Below are 20,283 nucleotides of genomic sequence, written 5' to 3'. Positions count from 1 at the left end.
AGACCCAGCCTGCTGCAGCTCTCAATGGACTGACACTCAGGACCACAGCGGTTCTGATGAACATTTCATTTACTCTCTGTTACACTGTCTAATTTGTACTCATAGTGGACCACAGGTAAGAGAAAAGAGCCATGAAGACCACACGTTAAGAAGGCATGAAAATGACAGTGCAACTGTGCCTTGGGTCACTGTCACCAGGTCTGTGAGTTGGGCACATGTAGACACCTGTGGTGCCTCAAAACATGAGGTTAAAAAGAAACAGATGAGGACTGTGTGCAGTTTGGCTTTTCATTTTCTGGGAATGAAGACAAGCCAAATCAAACAGGGTTATTTATGGAAAAGCACTTGCAAATAACAACCTGAAATCGTGTTTCATGTATCACCATTTGAAATGAACTCTACAACGATTAAACAAACGAGTAAAATTTGAAAACACAAAAACGCAAGAATTCTAAACATAAGGTCACAAAACCTATCTTTTAACATATGTTCAACCCCTAAATCAAACATGACATAGGCATTTTTAATTGATGTTTATAAATCAGACTTTTAAAATATATTAAATAAGGTATATTACTTGTTAAACAGAAAAAACTTTAAATCTGTCTTTAAATAATAAATATTGATCTTGCTTTAAAATGAACATCAATACATAATATTTAATAATATAAATATAAAATAAAATATGGATCACTTAAAATTATTGATTTTAATAATTTTATAATATGTATCAGTAAGATATAAAATAAGTTCCCTCAAGATACACCTACGAGCAGAGTCAGAAAAATGGGAGGTGGTACACTTGGGTGGCTCATAACCAGTTGACACTTGGAAGCAGAGAGTGCTAATTACTGAGTCAACGTCAGCTGAGATGGACTGTCAGCTGCTCCTGCCCATGACAGGCTGGGTCCCAGCTCCTGGCCTGTACAGATCTACAATATGTTAATAATTGGAAAGACGATGAAAAGCATGATCATTTCGGGGACACAAGCCAACAGGTGCAGGACGGGATGAAGCAAACATGTCAAGTTGTTAAGCTCCCTTCCACCCTGAGATTCTATGAACTGACTGAACTGTCAAGGCAATTTCAGGGTGGGAGTGCTGTGGTAGGCTACATCACCAGTCAGGACACGTTCTCCAGCCACTTTTCTCACAAATGCAGGTCTCCCAGCACCCCTTCTCACATCCTCTCCAGGGCGCTCCTCACAGCCCAGCCTCAGTGACTGACGGGAAGAGGGTGGAGCTGCTGGGCACGGGCCAGGGCTTCCCTCTAAGTAACACAGCCCTTGTCTTCTTATCAGCCACCACGAGGAGATTCACTAGCTGGCTGTCCCTCTGCCACTTCCACAAGCCAAGAGGGTGAGTCCCTACCTTGCCCTTGACCACTCTTTCTGAGGATTTCTGAGACGTAAAGCAGCCACTGCTGGTGGAGTCTGAATGATAAAATCTCCAACAAAGGAGAGGGAGCAGGCGGACAGTTTGCCTTGGAGCTGCAGCGGGGCTCGACCAGGCACCTACCTCAGAGCAAAGCACAGGGTACACCTCTAGAGGGGATGACGTACCCTGCGGCTCATTTATTTCAGCCACCAGCCCTCTCACGGCCTACTACTTCTTGCAGATGTTAAATACCTTGTCATAGACACATAGTCTAAATATGTCAAAAAAAAAAAAAAAAAAACCAAAAACTTAGAAAGTTCATTAGATTAAAAAATATTACAAAGGGGTCTTAATTTGGCACTCAAGATAATTCCTTTCAATATTTACTTTCTACAGTTCCCAACTGCAGACTTGAAAATTTTATATCCCATTGGGGAAGGCAGGGTATAGGGTGCACAGGATCTCCCTGTATATTTTTTTTCTCAACTTTCTGTGAATCTATAATTGTTTGAAAACAAACTGAAAAAAAAAACAATGTAGATCTGAATCAGACCAACAGAACTGAAACACCAATTCATTTTCCATCATCGGCGGGGGCAGGGGGAGAAGAGGTTTTGTCTCCTGTCCTGTAACTCTTTCCAGGGTTTAGACACATAAGGGATTTAGAGCATTTTTTTCCCCTGTGAAAATCTACTTATCACAAAATAAAACAAAACCCCCATTTCCACACTGGGTCAACCGACAGATAGTGGAATATCACTTCTGTGGTAGAAAACTGTTCCTGTTAGGAGAACACGCTGCTGTTGTCAAGACACCTCAGACAAATGGATGATGGCCCCGTTCATCATGCAGAGAAGATGACAAACCGAGCAAGGACCAGGAAACAAATATCATGGGCAGGATTACAGGGACGTAGATGGAAAAGCAATCGTGAAATGCGTTATATTGATTTATACTTTATACTTATTAAATTAGCAAAATATTGTACAATCTGCTTCCCTACGGTCTTGCCCTTCCCAGCACACGGCACCTGCACTTTTCCAGCTTCCCGGGACAAGAGCCATGGAGTTCTCACGCACCCTGGGTGGCAGCAAGTCTTAGCCTGTGTACTGCCCTTTCAAAGCACATCCAGAACCCAGTCCGCAGCCGTCCTCTCCCTCACTGCTACCCCAGGAGTGCTGCCGTGACTGTGTGATCCACACACCTCTGCATCCACCTTGCCCCACAGTGTGTTCTCCCCACAGCAGCTTCATGTTCCTTCACAGTACTTCTCACCTGGTATCTTTACGGTTGTTGTCTACACCACCTGGTAAATAGACCACCTGCGATATTTATGCTAATTGCCTATCTCTGCCCACTGAAATATCAACTCTTTTCGAGTAGGACCTTTATTTTATTCATTGCTGTGTGTCCAGTACCTAGCACAGTGCTTGGCACAGACTAGCCTACACAAAATTATTTCTTCCAGGAAGAAGGGGAGGGAGGGAGAGAGGGAAAATGCGGTACTGGAGAGGCTGGGAAAAACAGGTATATTCATGTACACTTAGTTGTACTGCATACTGGTAATATCTTGATGGGCAGTTAGAAAATATACACCAAGATCTAGAAATTACTTATAACTTTTATATGCATTCCTTATATATTTATGCCATAAATAATTAATCAAGATTTAATTTTTAATAGTTATAACAAAATGTATATAATATTTTACATTTTAACATTGCCTTTTAGATTTTGATGGTTAAAACTTAGGTCTCCATCTCACACAGCATAGAAAAAATAAATAAAAGATGAATAATCCAAATGTAAAAATGTAAAATTATATTAGCAGGAAATCAAAGGAGAATATTTATATCATCTTGAGTAGGGGAAGTTTTTCAAAAAAAATACGAAACCCGGAAGTCACCAAGAACAAAATGATAATTTTACTACATAAAAATAAAAAGTATCCCAGGGCCAGCCCGGTGGCATACTGGTTAAGTTTGTGTGCTCTGCTTTGGAGGCCCAGGGTACACAGGTTCGGATCCTGGGAGCATATCTAGCACCGCTCATCATGTCATGCTATGGTGGAATCCCACAAAAAATAGAGGAAGATTGGCACAGATGTTAGCTCAGTGAGAATCTTCCTCAAGGAAAAAAAAAAAAAAGAGGAGCATTGGCAACAGATGTTAGCTCAGGGCCAATCTTCCTCACAAAAAAATAATTAATTAAAATAAATAAATAAGTATCCTGCAAAAAGGCACCATAAACAAAATTAAAATACAAATGATAAATTGGGATAAGATGAATATGTATAACACACAAAGTTTCTGCAGATCAATAAAAATGATTAAAACAAAACAATAAACTAAGATGATATATAAGGGGATAAACAGAAGAAATGCAAATGTTCAATAAATGTATAAAAAAGATGCTTTACTGGGGCTGGCCCAGTCGTGTAGTGGTTAAGTTCGCGCACTCCATTTCAGTGGCCCGGGGTTTGCAGTTTCAGATCCCGGGTGCGGACCCAGCACCGCTCATTAAGCCACGCTGTGGCAGTGTCCCACATAAAATAGAGGAAGATTGGCACAGATGTTAGGCTCAGTGACAATCTTCCTCAAGCAAAAAGAGGAAGATTGGCAACAGATGCGAGCTCAGGGCCAATCCTCCTCACAGACATACACACACAAAAGATGCTTTACCTTACTTAAAATTAAGGTAATCAAAATTATAAACAACAGTGAGATACTTCTCATCCATCAAACTGGAAACAAGGAAAAAGAATGATATCCAGTGACATCTATGATGGGGAGAAATTCACATTCTTACACTTTCAGGAGCGTAAAATGTGGAAGAAAATTCCATAATGTATATTAAAACTAAAAATTCTTGGAATTTATACCACACAAACCACTCCACACATGCACAAAGATTTATGCACAAGAATGTTCAATGCAAAAACTGTTTGAAATCGCAAAAGCCTGAAAATGATCCAAATATCTCTCAATAGAGAAGAAGCTAAAACATGGTATATCCACACAATGGAAGAGTATGCAATTTGTGAGCAAATAAGGAGGGCTATGTGTACTGAAACAGAAAGATGATCGACATGTGTCTATATATTTTTTAATTTGCAAAAGATTAAGATTTTATTCTAAAAATCACAAATATTGTATATATATTTAGATGAATAAATAATTCAGAGAAATGTGCATCAAACTATAAATAATAGATGTCTGTATGACATTGCAACACATTCTCATTTTCTACTTAACATATTTCCGTAAGGCATAAATTTTGTATAATGTGCTTAAATGACTTTGGCTTTCAGAAAAAATAAGTCGGAGAGAAAACACATTTTTTATATAATCCTTGCTACAACCCTGCAAGGCAAATACTTCCACTAGTACTTTCAGATAAGAAAACGCAGGGCTCAGAGCAGCTAAGAGACGTGCCCAAGCCAGGAACTACATCCATGTCTTCTAATTCTAAATCCTTTCTTCCCACCAGGAAAGCAAGGTATCTTGTCATTCAACAGTCACACACTGTGTCCCTACCATGTGCAGTAATCTTAGCGACTTATTTAAATAGAACAGGAAAACAAAGAGAAAGTCCTGCCTGTCACACATCTACAGAGACTAAGACAACAGGGAGAGACATCAACTGCGCGATCTCACGCTGGCTCTGTGCCGGGCCCTGCTCACAGGGGCTTATCCTAATCCTCACGACAATCCCGTAGGAAGTCCTCTTTTATGGAGATTCCATGTCTTGCCCAAACTGGCAGAGCTGGGACTCCAACGCAAGTCAGTCTGCCCCAAAACCCATTCTCTTCATCCCTCAGCTCTACTGCCTTCCGCTGGTTACCCCGTGGCTCCTCAAAGACCTGGGGGATCACGCAGCCATTATAACACAGGCTGACCAGTTCTCCTTCCTGTGCCTCACCCTCCAGCTATAAAATAGGATGAAAGTAACGCAAGCCAATGCTTCCAAGCACATGACACGTGCCAAGTCCTAGTCCAAGTCTTACACAAGGATGGACGACGAACCTGTGAGGAAGGTGCAGTGAGGGCTCCGTATCACAGATAGGCAGCATAAGCACAGAGAGGTGGTAAAAGGCAGAAAATACTTCATAAGGGGGCAAACGGGTTACAGAGAGAGCAGAGCAACAGTGCCTAGCAACATCTCTAGCACTTAGTGGGTGCATCATAATGATGTAGTTCCTTTCACACATACTGGGACTGCAACTCCAAAAAAATATACATGCAACCAGGAGAAATGAAAAGTGCTGCTATCTTAGCAAATGGGACCCTAGGTTAATTGGTCAGAAATGCTTAGGTGCAAAAGATGAAGCTGCTCTTTGGTGCTGGCTAGGCAGGTAGAGCCAGGTGACATTAAGGCGCATGGCATCAGCAGCCACTGTGGTCCACTCTGATCCTTACCTCGTCTCTCAGCGCACCTCTCCAAGAACCTGCACTCTGGCCCCAAACTTCTCACTGCCCCCTGCACTGAGCCCCCATGCCTGCTCCAGTCACTCCCATCCTATTGGAGGAGAACCATCCTTCTCCCACTTTGCCAACGAACTCCCAGTGCAGCTCCTGCAACCATCAACGAAATGTACTTGTTCTTTCTTCACAGCTCCCACCACACACCATTCACACCCTAGTTGTAATAGTTATTTAACAATCCACTATTCACTGCTTGTTTTATGCTAAGCACTTCACTGGGCGCTGCCGATATGTGCTTCCTTTAGAGAGGTGCTAGCAAGGTGGGAGAAAGACCAACAACAGGCCGTTAGGATCCGCTGAGATGAGTGATATCCTAAGGACATCCATAGGGCCAGCTGCCACAAATCTGGTGTGTGTTTACATGACTCATGCCTTCAACCCTAGAATGTGGCACACAATCGTTGCATGCACGTGCGCACACACACAAGAAAAATGACAACGCCCACTGTTCAATTTTCCACCTTGTGTCAGCACCGTATTAGACGCCTCATATATATCTTTTAAACCTTACCACGACCCTGCAAGACCAACGTTCTCTCTATTTTGAGATGAAGGGATAATGATGATTAAAGAAACATGAATGACTTGCTCAAGACCACAGATCAAATAAGCAGTAGAATCTAAATCTGAAATCAGATACAGGTACAGTTGGTTCTGAATCCTGGTGCTTGTTAAAATTCTAAATGCTTGTTAAATTCAAAACCAATTTAATAAATAAATATAGCAACTTGAAAAAGATCAACCGTGATAAAATCCAACATTAAAATTGCCTTTATTGTGCGTCTGTGAGCACAGGCTCCCCACGGAGCAGAGCTGTCCGACCCCATGGGGGGAAATGGAATTTTTCTAAATGGCCGGGGATAAGCGCTGTGATGTGTCAAGTGGTGTGATTGCTATTAATAATGTAATAACTATTACAGCCTACGCCCTGCTCAGAGGAGCGTATTCTTCATATAGCTCAGAGTAGCGATGTATAAGATTGGGTCATTTATCGTTAACAGGCTGGAAAGAAATTGCTCCTCAGAAGAGAGGGAGGCTTGGCATTCAGACAGGGGCGGCGAGGCCCAATCCATTTCAATCTGGTCCCTAACAACATTACCAGCCAGCTTTGTGGAAAAAGTGAATCTTGCAGGTAATTGATCTCCTAAATGAAAGTCAGCTGAGACCTATGTACACCCCTGGGGGAGGAGGTTAAAAAAGCGATGAGAATTCCACCTCCCGTCCAGATTGTGCTTTGGCGCTGAGAAAACAACTGTCCCCTCTATTGTTTAATTTGATTCTTTTATCACCCCGATGAGGTGAGCAGAGCCAAGGTGATCACTCTAGTCAGGGACGAGAAGGCTGAAGCCAGGAGAGATAAAGAGGCTTCTAAAGACACAGCGGGGTAAGAAGCAGAATGAAAACTGGAACCCAGGTCTCTGGACCCCCAGTTCAGAGGACATGCAGCAGAAAGCATGGGTTTTGGTGCCAACAAGGCCATAATTCAAATTGCATCTCTTCCACTCATTAAGGTGTGCAACGCAGGATGAGTTATGTACCATCTCTAATATAATGCCAACTTCAACGGGTCCTCTGGAATTTAAATGGGATGCTGAACACAACAGACCTGGGACACTCCCTAGAACAGGGTAGGCCCTGAATAAATAGGATTTCCCTTCCCCCGTTCTCTGCTAGAACATTACCATTAAAATTTACCAGTGAGGGGCTGGCCAAGTGGTTAAGCTCACGCGCTCCACTTCAGTGGCCTGGGGTTCGCTGGTTCAGATCCTGGGTGCAGACCTACATACCACTCATGAGGCCGTGCTGTGGTGGCATCCCACACAGAAGAGCTAGAATGACTCACAACTGGGATATACAACTATGTACCAGGGCTTTGGGGAGAAAAAAAGAGAAAAATTGCCAACAGATGTTTGCTCAGGGCTAACCTTCCTCACAAAAAAAAAAGTTACCAATGAGAAAAAATGCTGAAATTATCAATATTAATGAGAGGAGCAGGTACACAAACTACCCCAGGAGGAAATGACTTAATATCCGTTTGTAATTTTTAGAAAGTCATTCCTTTTACACAAAAGGACACCTGAACACAGACAGTCTTGGTATTCTACATCTCGTCCTTAAGTCCTCACATGGCCCGACTGTGGGCCAAGGGTGCTAGGCCTTGAGGCACTAAGATCAACAACCCGGCTCCTGACCGCACAGAGCTAAGAATCTAGGGAGGGAAACAGACGCACAAGTTAGCCACACTCCCCCATTCCTCTCAGTGAATGGGTGGTGAAATCCTACTCATTTTTCAAGAATTAGGACAATGTTTCATTTTCTATGATGCCTTCCCAGACTTCTCCCATAAAAATCAGGTGCTCTCTCTAAATGTAAGTATATTTTTGCATGGGAGCAACAAAATTTTAAAGTCAAGGTATAATTCAGATACAGTGAAATACACATACTGAATTATACAGTTTGACACATTTTCACATTTGTCTGCAACACCGTACCTCACGCCCATCAAGACAGACATTTCATCACCTCAGAAAGATGCTCTCTTCCTTCCAGGGTGACAACTGTTCGGGTTTGCCTGAGACTCAGGGCTCTGCCAGGACGAGGACATTTCAGAGCTAAAACCTAGAGAGTCCCAGGCACACTGGGACAGGGGGTAACCTAATCCCCTTAGGTCAGGCCCTGCCCCACCCAACCTCAACCCATAGCCAAGCACTGTTCAGACTTGTTTTATCACGGAATAGATTCTCCTGTTTTAGAAATTGGTACAAGTGGAGTCACACACTATCTCTACTTTTGTGACTAGATTCCTTTGATCAATAATATGATTTTGCACTTATTCCATGTTGTGTACATACCAGTAGTTCATTGTATTTCTGAGTAATATTCCCCTGTACAGGCATTTGGAGTTGTTTCCAGTTTGGAGTTACTATGAATAAAGCTGTTATGAAAATTCTTGCAGGAGTCTTTTTGGGGAAATGAATTTTTCTTTCTCTTGAGTAGGGTCACTGGGGAGGGAGATGTTAAAATTCATGAGAAACTGCCTGACCAATTTCTAAAATGGTTGTACCATTTTGCACTCCCAAAAGCAATTGATGGGAGTTCCAGGTGTTTCACACTCAGTTACTGTCGTTGGGGGTTGACAGTCTTCTCTAATTTCAGCCACTCTAGAGGGCATCCAGTGGCATGTCATTGTGGTTTTAATTTGCAGGTCCCTAATGATTAACGATGGGGAGCACTTCCAGGCGATTCCAGGCCGTTTGTAACCCTTCCTTTGTGAACTGTCTATTCACCTCTCCTGACCATTTTTTTAATTTCATTGTTTGTCTCTTCTCTATTTATTTTTAGGTTTCATTATACAGATTGGAGACAAGATCTTGGTTGCATAAATGTATTGAAAATATTTCCTCCCAGTGTGTGGCTTGATTTTTGATGAGCTGAGGCTTTTAATTTTGATAAAATCCATCTTATCAACTTTTTCTGTATGGTTAGTAGTTTCCGACCCCATCTGAGAAATCTTTGCCCCAAAGTTACAAAACTACCCTGCTACTTTTTCTTTGAGGAAATTTATGGTTAAAGTTTTCACACCTTGTTAAAAATCAACTGATCAAATGTGAGAGACTCTTTCTCTACAACATTATGGTCCACTGATCTCTATCTTTGCAAAACGCATATTCTCTTGATTACTGTAATTTTACATTGTCTTAAAATCATACAGCCTAAGTCCTCCAATTTAGGTTTTTTTTTATCAAGCTATTTGCCTATTCTATTGGCAACAGTCTATTTCACTTGGAAATAATTTTAGAAACACCTTGCCAATTTCCACCACCCCAACAAAAGAAATCCTGCTGAGATTTTGATTTGGATTGCATGGAATATACAATCAAAGTTGAGAAAAAATTGTATCTTAGCAATAACTGACTCTTCCAATCAATAATCGTGGTATATCTCTCCAATTATTTGTCTTTTTAAATTTCCCTTAGCCGTGCCTCGTCACTTTCAAGGTAGACTCATATTTTAAAAAATTTATCCCTTAGTGTTGTTTTTTATCATAATGCATGTATGATTTTCAAAATTTCATTTTCAAATTATTAGTTGCTAATACATAAAAATACAACTGATTTCTGAATATTAACATGGTATCCTGTAATCTTGCTAACTTGATTTATTCTAATAAATTTTGGAGGGTAATAGATCTCTTAGAATATTTATGTATATGATCACATGTATCATGCAAGGACATGTGAATAATAATAACTGTATTTCACTTCAAAAATTTTTATAGCTTTAATTCTTTTCTAATCTTATTGCTCTGATTAGGACCAGGAGGAAAATAATGAACACAGTGGTAAGAGCAGACCTACTTGCCTTGTTCCTGATCTTAGAGAAAAAGTGCTCAGTCTTTCACTGTAAAATATAATGTTAATTAAATCACTATAGGGTTTCTGCAGATGTCCTTTATCAGGATGTGGAAGTTCTCCTCTTCTAATCCTAGTTTACTGAGAGTTTCTATCATAAGTCAGTGTTGAATTTTGTCAAATGATTTTTCTTCCTTGACTAACATGACCTTATGATTTTCCTCCTTTATTTTGCTAATGTGGTAAACTCTGCTGACTGATTTTTCAATGGTAAAACAATTTTGCGTTGCTGGGTTAAACCTAAATTGGTCATGTTACATTATCCCTTTTATATATTGCTGAAGTTGATTTGTTAATATTTTGTTCTGAATTTTTACAATTACATATATGAGGATACTGGTCTCCAGTTTGATTTTCTCATAATATCTTTGTCTGGATTTGGCATCAGGGTGAAGCTAGAGTCATAAAATGGGAGTCGGAAGTATTCCCTCCTTCTCTATTTTCTGGAAGAGATTTTATAAAAGTGTTATTATTTCTTTCTTAAAAGCTTTAGGAGGCGCCGGCCTGGTGGTACAGTGGTTAAGTTTGCATGTTCCACTTTGCCAGCCCAGGGTTCACCAGTTTGGATCCCAGGTGTGGACATGGCACTGCTTGGCAAAAAGCCATGCTGTGGTAGGCATCCCACATATAAAATAGAGGAAGATGGGCATGGATGTTAGCTCAGGGACAGTCTTCCTCAGCAAAAAGAGGAGGATTTGCAGTAGTCAGCTCAGGGCTAATCTTCCTCAAAAAAAAAAAAAGCTTTAGGAATTTCACAGTGAAGCCATCTGAGCCTAAAGTTTGCTTTGTGAGGAATTTTAAATTAAGAATTTAAATTCTTTAACTCATGTATGACTATCCCAGAGATTCTATTTCTTCTTGTGTCAATTTTAGTAATTTTTGTCTTTCAAAATGTTTTTCCATTTGTCAAATTTATTGGAATATGATTTTTCATAATATACTCATTATTCTTTTAATGTCTGCAGAATCTATAGTTATGTCCTTATTTCATTCTCACTATTGGTAATTTATGTTTTCTCTTTTTTAAATTTTTATTATCCTGGCTATAGTTTATAAATTTTATCAATTTTTTCAAAGAACTAACTTGGTTTCATTGACTTATATTCTTTTTCCATTTTCTATTTCATTGATACCCACTCTTTACTATTATTTTTTTACTTCTGTTTATTCTGGGTACATTTTGCTCTTTTTTATCTAATGTGGACACTTACATCACTGATTTTAAACCATTCAACTTTTCTAATATAAACACTTACTGTTCTATAAACATCAGTTAGTTGGAGTTGTTTACTAGAACTGTGCAAGTTTTCTCTATTTTTACTAATTTTATGTCTGCTTGTTCTAACAAACACTGAAAGATAAGCGTTGAAATATCCAACTATAATTGTGGTGTTGTCCACTTCTCCCTTCAGATGTCAGTTTTTTTTTGAAGTTATATTTTTAAGTGCATTTGCATTTAAGGTTGTCAGGTACTCTTGATGACTTGACCTTTCTATCATTACAAATTATCCTTTCTCTTTTTCTCCTGAAAATCCACGTGTTTGATATTTATATCCATCCCAATTTTCTTATGATCAGTGTTTGTGCTTTTGAACTGTGCATATTTAACGTGAGTTTCTTGTAGAAAACATATAGGTGGTTCTAGCTTAATTTCCACTTTTAACTGCAGTGTTTAGTCCGTTTACATTTAGTGTAATTCTTGATACACTGGGTTTCATTCTACCACACTGTTATATGTTTCCTATTTGACTATATCTTCCTGGTTCTTTTCTCCTCCTTTCTTGACATCTCTTCCCCCTTCTTGGGTTAAGTACTTTGTTAGTATTCCATTTTCTCTCTTCTGGCTTATTATCCATACCTTAAGTGGTTGCTCCATGGTTTACAATATGTATCCTTAACTTATCACATTCTAACTTCAAATAACATGATAACACTTTGCACATGAGAACTTTCATTTCCCCTCACCTCTGTTTCTCTTCCAGTTCTTTGTACTACTTTTTTTGTTACATATTTTACTTCAGTATATGATATAAACAACAAAGTTAATGCTATTATTTCTTCTTTAAATAGTCAATAAGCCTTTTAAAGAAATTAAGAAGTTAGAGGAAGAAACTTTTAAATTTATTAACTTATTTATTATTTCTGGGATTCATCATCCCTTAATGTAGATCCAAGTTTCCATTTGGTATTATTTCTGCCTGATGAGCTTTTATCAGGCTGATGAAACACAAGGACTGTGCTCTGTCCATCTCTTACCCCAGTGAGAGCTTCATATAGCTGGAGGTGTTTGTCTGGTAAGAGCTTTACTAAAAGTACGAAGTACAAAGGAAGCCACACAAAGACCTACCCACTCTGCCTAGTCATGTTCAAGAAAATGTTACAAAGATGGTAACGTAGATCATCAATGGCAAACAGACATTTTCAAAAAGGTGAAGGAAGGGGTGACAGTCTAAGAAAAAGAACAGTTTCAGAAAAAGATGTATGCAAGGCACGTTGGAGTAAACTGTCCTGACATATCCTAGTGATGGGGAGAAGCAAAGTGTCTTTCACAGGAAGTATGGAGCAATCAAGGGCAAACGGAGTGGAAGAGGAAGGTCTACGTCAAATACTGAAGTGTCTCAACATCACAGTAAGGACTCTGAACTTTATCAAATAAGCACTGGGAAAGTCTTCAAGCCAGACAGTGACGTGGCAACACTGGCAGTTACAGGATGCTGCAGGAGCAAGACTGGAGGCAGGGGACCGAGCAAGTAACTATTTCTAGAGTCCCAAGGAAAGATGACAAAGACGTGCAGTGGAATGCAGAGGGCGATCAGGAGACATTTGAGAGGTTCAATCCACAGGACGTGGAGATCAACTCGACTCAACAGGAATGGAAACGGAGAATCAGAAGAAACCAAATCTCAATCCCAAGAGCAGGAGAAAGAAACACATAGGCCCAAAGAAAAGAGAGTGAGGGCAACAGGTTGGGTGCCCAGGAGCCAAACAGCACTTGAGCTAACCACAAGCTCTTCCAGCGTGTGTTTGCAGTGTGCCACAAGGCAGCATTTCTCTCATCTGAAATTGTCCCTTAGAACTGCAGGAGCCATAGCATGGAAGCCAACAGGGAAAAACCCAACTCACTGACAACCTGTGCTGCTTCTAAGAACTATTGATATGAGCGATGGCAGCAGGAGACTGGGGGATGAGAAAGAAACACACACCAGGTTTATGATGGAGTGGACCTTATGCACAGAGAGGCCTGAAACGCTCTAATAGTGTCTGGCAGCAGTCCTGGCCAAAGCTTCCCCAGGCGCAAGTGCTGTGATGCTTTATACAGATTCAAAACAGAGGCAAGTCTTGGCAAGAAAGATCATTACTCCGCAAATTGAAAAAGTGATAGATGATGAAATGTGATGCTAAAAAGCCCAAGCTAAGCCATTAATTCTTGCTGAAGCCATTCCCCAATAGCTGGTCAGAAAAATAGTCTTTCCTATACACTAAAACTATACTTACTATTTGAGGCTGTATCACTTTTAAGGGAGTTTTACATCAACATTAACATGGGCAAAAACATCCCTCTACTTCACTCTGGAACACACACCTCAGGGTGGAGGGGAGGGGGACGCTGCATGTGATCTTCTCTCCCCCATGTTCAAGGCTATACAGGTAGGTGTTAGTCATCACTGCTGCCTTAACTCTACTAAAAACAAAGGATACAATCTACTCCCTCCTACCTCGAAATGTAAGGCTCCACTAGACATGAAAATATGGAAGTGCTCAGCGGTGATCGGCATCCGCTTTCCAAAGGCTACTCGCCACCTGGGGCAGGAATCTCAGAGACAGAGAGTCTCCATTTGGCTGGAGCTCCACCCAGTACTTTCAGGCCCCACTCCTCCCATTTCACCATAGCTCAGACTTTAGGATGAGAAATTGTCATTCTCTCACCTTACAGAATACCCCTTCTAGTATCTCTGGCCACTTCTGGGTTTGAAATAGACATACTATCTGATTTCTTCCTCTTTGAAGGAAGACTAGGCCCGGAGAAGTAAACAGGAGTGAAAGCATCTGTGCAAGAAGCGTTCTCTGGGCAGAAATGACCCAATGCCTCAGATGGCTTGGAGCCCCATGAAGTGGGGGTGCTGAGATGCTGGACAGCCTGGCCCTAAACACAAAGTCTTACTAGGATGCCAGAAGTGACATAAAAAGAGATGTTAGACTCCTCCAGGAGTCTCCAAGACATGTGGCTATCTGCGGAGCTCCCTGCTAACAGAAGAGCTGAACCAGACTGGAGCCAGGACCAGGCTCAGGGCAATGAGCAGGAAACATGTCCCAGAAAATGATGACCACAAACAAGCATGGTGCAATGTTAACATTACCATTATAGCACATTATGAGGTGTAAACATCCATTCACTCATAACTAACTGAAGAGGCATTTGCATACACTGCCTGTTTTTCTGATGGAGGATCTAAGTCCCGGGGAGGCTAAGCAACAATGGCTTGGATCTGACGGGAGGTGGGACCAAGATGAATACCAAGATCAGAATCCCAAAAGCAGTGCTGTCAGACTAGAACAAGGTGATCATAAAGCAGAGAGCCGTTTACCTGGTTGCAGGCAGAGTACTGACTCGGGTGAAGAACACAGATGGCTCAACTTCTACATGCAGCCCCAGGGAGAGGTTCCTGTAATATCCTTCAACATGGCCCGGGCCTCCGGAGTATTTGAAATTCAGGATAGCTTCCAGGGTCTAAAAAGATGTAAAAAATGGTAAGTTAGTACTCCCTAAGCTGATCAGCGTTCCCCCGGGAGGCAGGCTTCACTTAGCTAAGGCTGAAGATAACCCCAACTGGTAAAGTTATTAGTACTGGGCAACTCTCACCTAGAGTTGACGCCTGACACCATCTTTCCTATGACGGCCCGTGTCTACACCAAGGATTCTCAGCCCGGATATGCAAGTGGAAAGATGCTCTAAAATAATTCTGTGGTTGGGTACAGCATTTTAGAGAGAAAAACTCATTTCGATCAGCATCATTTAAGCACACATATCAGGTTGGGGGGTGGGTACTTCCATCAAGGGGGTAGAGCGTGGCTCCCAGGCTAACAGTGAGTAAAGCCGACAAGCTACAAATTCATGATGCCTCCTTGAACTCGTTGGGAGAAAAATCATAGGGCAACCACAGAGCCAGAAGGCCAAAGAGGGAGAAGCCATTCCAGGAGGGACAGTGTGGGGACACGGTCTCACCAGGGGCAGAGCCAGCTACCATACAAGCTGGCTGGAAGGAATCAGCTCAGATGTTAACAAGTTGCTGAAGGCTGTAGGGGCTCCAATGATAGCGAAGACCTCCCAGAAGCCCAGACATGAGGGCAGTTCCCACCCACCCCAGGTTCTTCTCCATAGACCTCCTTGGGTGCTCACAGAAGGACTGGTAGTGAGACAGGGGAACCGAAAGAGCCCCCCTTGGTGGTGCAGGTGTGGAGGAGGGGGTTGGCTGCCGCCAGGAAAGGCAAGAAATGGAAAACTCAGCTCCAACCCCCACCCCCATCTCACCCCCATCCAGACCCTTCTCTCCTCTGAAGAAAAATCTTAAGCTTCTAGGGGAAGTGTGGCAAACAACAAGGGCACAAAGGCAGGAGTAAATATCCATTCTAGTAGGGGAAGGGCAGAAGCTGCTGGGAGGGCAAGGAGCCAGTCTGGAGGTAGGATCCCATACCAACGCCATCAGAGGTCTCCTACCTCTGGGCAGAGGCCAGAAACCCGCTCATACACAACCACCACCATGATAATAGGCAGAGATTGGCTGCTATGGGGAGGAGGAACAGGAATGCCAAGAGAGCCCCACCCACAAGCCCCAGGCGCACAGTGTAGCACAAGGACAAAAGAGAAACCTCATCTGCTCCCGCCACAAACCTGGCAGTCACCCTGTAAGAAGCACCTTTGAGGGAGGAACAAAGGTGTGGAGAGCCCCCACCCTTGATGCTGGCAGGGAGGGAGGGCTGAGGATGGAGGGGACCATTACGGGAAACCCCCTGGCATCTCAGCAGCCCCTACTTTCTTCTCCTCCCCCTAGCACAATCTGGAGCCTGTGGTGCACCAAAAGCATCTATAGCAACAACAAATCTCAAACCCAGCTCAACTCCTCACTAGAATGACTCAACCTTTCACAGCAAGGTCCTCGAACACGCATCAGCAAGATATGACCCATGGGCCAAATCTGGCCCACAGCCTGGTTTTGTACACCCTGGGAACTGAGAACAGTTTTCACATTTTTTAAAGGTTATAAAACAAAACCAAATAAGAATATGGAACAGAGACCATATGTGGCCCAAAAAGCTAAAAAACTTACTATATGGTCTTTACATGAAAAGTTTGCCAATAAAACTCAAAGAAGAAAATGGAGGAGTCAATCTCCATGACTATGGATTAGGAATGGCTTCCTAGATCTGACACCCAAAGCACAAGCAACAAGAGACAAAGGCTGGTATCCAGGAAACCCAAGGAGGGCAGAGCTCTGGGAAGGAAGACCAGCATGCCCACTGCCTCAGTCAAGCCATGGGAAAAAGGGTCTGAGAAAGTGTCCACTGCATTTGGCGATTAGCTAGTCGCTAACGACCCTGGTAGCATCTTCCAGAAAAGCAGCGGTGAGAGTGGGAGCCAGAGCACACTGTGTGAGCACAGACAACAGGTCTGGCACAGACAGTGCCCACAGGGCCTCACTGGTTTCTCCCCCTGCAATGTCACAACCGGACAACGCGAGGCAATGTGGCTTAGAAAAGGAAGAAATCAGAAATGGAGTTCAGTGCCACTTCTTTTATTTTTATACTTTTTATGATAATAACATAAACATAAAAGTTACCATTTTAATATGTACAGTTCTGGAGCATTAAGTACATTCACACTGTTGTGCAACCATCGTCACTCTCCATCTCTAGAACTTTATCTTCCCAAACTGAAACTCTGTACCCATTAAACTCTAACTCCTCATTTCCTCTCCCCCGGCCCTTGGCAATCACCATTCTACTCTCCGTCTCTGAATCTAACTGCTCAAGGGACCTCACACAGCCACTCCTAGTGGTCCAGTGGTTAAGATTCAGCACTCACTGCCACAGCCCAGGTTTGTTTCCCAGTGAGGGAACCACACCACTCAACTGTCGGTTGTCATACCATGGCGGCTACATGTTGCTATGATGCTGAAAGCTATGCCACCAGTATTTCAAATACCAGCCCAGTCACCCACAGTGGACAGGTTTCAGTGGCGCTTCCAGACTAAGACAGACTAGGGTCACTAGGAGTCAAAATCAACTTGATAGCACTAACAACAAGGGATCTCATACAAGGCGACTCAAAGTTTTTGTCCTTTTGTGACTGGCTTTTTCACTTAGCATAATGTCTTCAAGGCTCATCCATGTTGTGCCATGTGACTTCCTTCCTAAAGCTGAATAATATTCCATTGTGTATATATAGACAACATTTTGTTCATCCATTCACCTGTCAATAACATTTAAGTTGCTTCCACCTTTTGGCTATTGTGAATAATGCTGCTATGAACAAGGGTGTACTAAGATCTGTTCCAAGACCTTGCATTCAATTCTTTTGGGTATACATTTATTTTTATATATTTATTTTTTTTAGTAATCATCATACCATTTTCCACCATGGCTGATCATTTTATATTCCCAAGAACAGTGCAGAAGTGTTCCAATTTCTACACATCCTTGTCACCATTTGTTATTTTCTGTTTTGGGGGGGATCTTTCTTGTTTTTTGGTCTTTTATAATGGCCCTCCTGGTGGGTGTGAAGTGGTGTCTCATTTTGGCTTTGATTTGCATTTTCCTGATGACTAGGGATACTGAGCATCAAAATGTCTGTTCAAGTCCTCCAGTCCATCTTAAAAGCTCACTTCCCGCCACTCCTCAAGGTGTCTTCCATGCCTACATGTTCACAGGTCCCCTTCAACTTTTATACTAGCAGGAATCACCTTCACTGATTCCCTCCACCCACATACATGTTACTTCTCCTTCACTGCCCAGATAAAGCCACACCTTCTCCAAGAAGACTTCTGGGCCTCCTCACTTAAAAATGGCTCAATAAAATACAGAATTTTTTTAATACTCAAGGATCATAGTTTGGACTCACCAAAACCCCAAAACCCTTTTCCCATAGCATAAAGCACTGTCCCATCATCTCAAAGGATTGCTGGTTTCTTGTGAATATGTCTTATACTTTTTGAAAACCCCCTTGTCATCAGCAGAAGGCGAGACCCCACATACACACATCCCAATAAGCCTTTCTATGACGACCCTCTAAATCCAACTGACTTTCATTTGTTTGGTCTATTCTTTCATCCACCTTTTCAAATGCCTCCTGGGTACTTTCTGAGTGCCAGGCTCTGTGCTTAGAAGAGGATAAATAAGGTCCCCGATCTCAGAAAGCTCAGTAAACATTGAAGGAATGAATGTCTAAATAAATTAACCAATAAACAAGTGAAGCGAGCCCATCACCCAACACACATATGGCAGCTTCCTCAAATTGCAGGCGTGGTGATCAAGGAAACAGCCAGATTCTCAATAAGGGCCTTGAAAAGCCAAAATCCGTAAAGTAACAAAAAATGCCATACTGGTTTTTCTGCTTAAGGTAAACTTAAAAGTTGCCTCCAGGGAGTGATGTAGCATAAATCACCTGAGAACTGAGCAAAAAATACACAGAGATAGACAGCTGTCAAAAGCACCATATAACAAGGAGGAAAGAGTCTGTGTTTCCAGTTTCTTGAAATTGGCTCTTTCTTTACTCTGAGGAGAACCAAGGAGAAGATATAATTATGGGGGAAAATATCTAATTTATGAAAATCAAGTAAAGGAAAGGCTCTGTGAAATTATTGAGTATTACTGCCCTTCTTTTTTGATTAAAAAAACAAAAGCCTCCTCAGCCCAATAAAAGTAGAATATTTTAATAAAATCATAAAATGGGTTGGTAAGACAAAAGACGCAGGACAATCAAGGTTTTTCCAATCACAATGCAGCAAGAAGCAATGCACTTCTCTTGCACTGGCACTTTTATGCCAGTGTGAGAAGGAATGCACTTCTTTGTACTCCTTGCTTGGATAGAAGACTATTCCAAGAATCATAGGGGGCAAGGAACTACAAAAAAAATTATTTTCTAGTCATACTAAAACTTATTATTCAAGTTAAAATGAAAGGTCTTTCAATGTCTATCTTTTATTGACCAACTACCAAGCGCCAAATGCTCTAAGTGATCCACACACATTGACTCTAATGTTCTTAAGAGCTCTACAAGGAAAGCCCCGTTTTCATAAAGAAGGCTCAGAGCAGTTAGGTGACTGGCCTAGGCCACACACCCAGGAAGTAGGACATCCAGGATTTGAATGCAGAGCTACATGGCTGCACAGCCCACTCTCTTGCCATGTATGCAAACTGCTTAGAATAGCATTCATTCATCCAGCTAATCATTTACTCACTGACCCAGGATGAATGTCTGCTACATGTAAGGGACTATGGCAGAAGACACAGTGCCAGCCCTGGGGACTCCGGTCTAATCAAAGACACAAGCCCAGAGACATTGAAGATAAACTGTGATATGTTATATCATAGAGAAGCGTCCTAGGATACATAAGGATAAGGAAAGAAAGGACTATGCGTGCCTGGTGGGCAGGAGTTGGATAGGAAGGGACAGCAACCTGGCAAGGAAGACAGGATTAGGCAATTATTAAACTGAAAATGGACAAATAATAGAGACAAGTCAATTAAACTAAAACCTAGTTATTGAAAATATCAATAAAATTGACAATCCTCCAAGTTAGGCTGACCAAGGACAAAAGAAGAGAGAAACTAATTACCAACATCAAGAATGAAAATGAGTATCAGTACAGATCCTACACACATTAAAAGGATAGTAAAGGAATAGTGTAAACAATTTAGTGCCAGTAGATTCACCAACTTAGATAAAATGGACACATTACCAAATAGAGCCAAGAAGAAACAGAAAACCTGAAGAGCCACATGTCAATTGAAGA

General features: G+C 41.7%; 1 protein-coding gene across 5 annotated transcripts in view; it reads right to left on the bottom strand.

Moving 5' to 3' along the window:
- The window catches only part of TRAPPC9 (trafficking protein particle complex subunit 9), a 622,060-nt gene that overhangs the window by 241,558 nt on the left and 360,219 nt on the right, over positions 1-20,283 (bottom strand). For all 5 annotated transcript variants that reach the window (XM_046642579.1, XM_046642581.1, XM_046642580.1 and 2 more), the window contains one exon: positions 14,860-15,002. In XM_046642579.1, the coding sequence (XP_046498535.1) occupies positions 14,860-15,002 (143 nt within the window). The remainder of the gene's footprint in view (positions 1-14,859; positions 15,003-20,283) is intronic.

Source organism: Equus quagga, chromosome 16 (genome assembly GCF_021613505.1).
Source record: "Equus quagga isolate Etosha38 chromosome 16, UCLA_HA_Equagga_1.0, whole genome shotgun sequence".
Lineage (NCBI taxonomy): Eukaryota > Metazoa > Chordata > Mammalia > Perissodactyla > Equidae > Equus > Equus quagga.
This window is presented reverse-complemented; position numbering and strand designations above follow the sequence as displayed.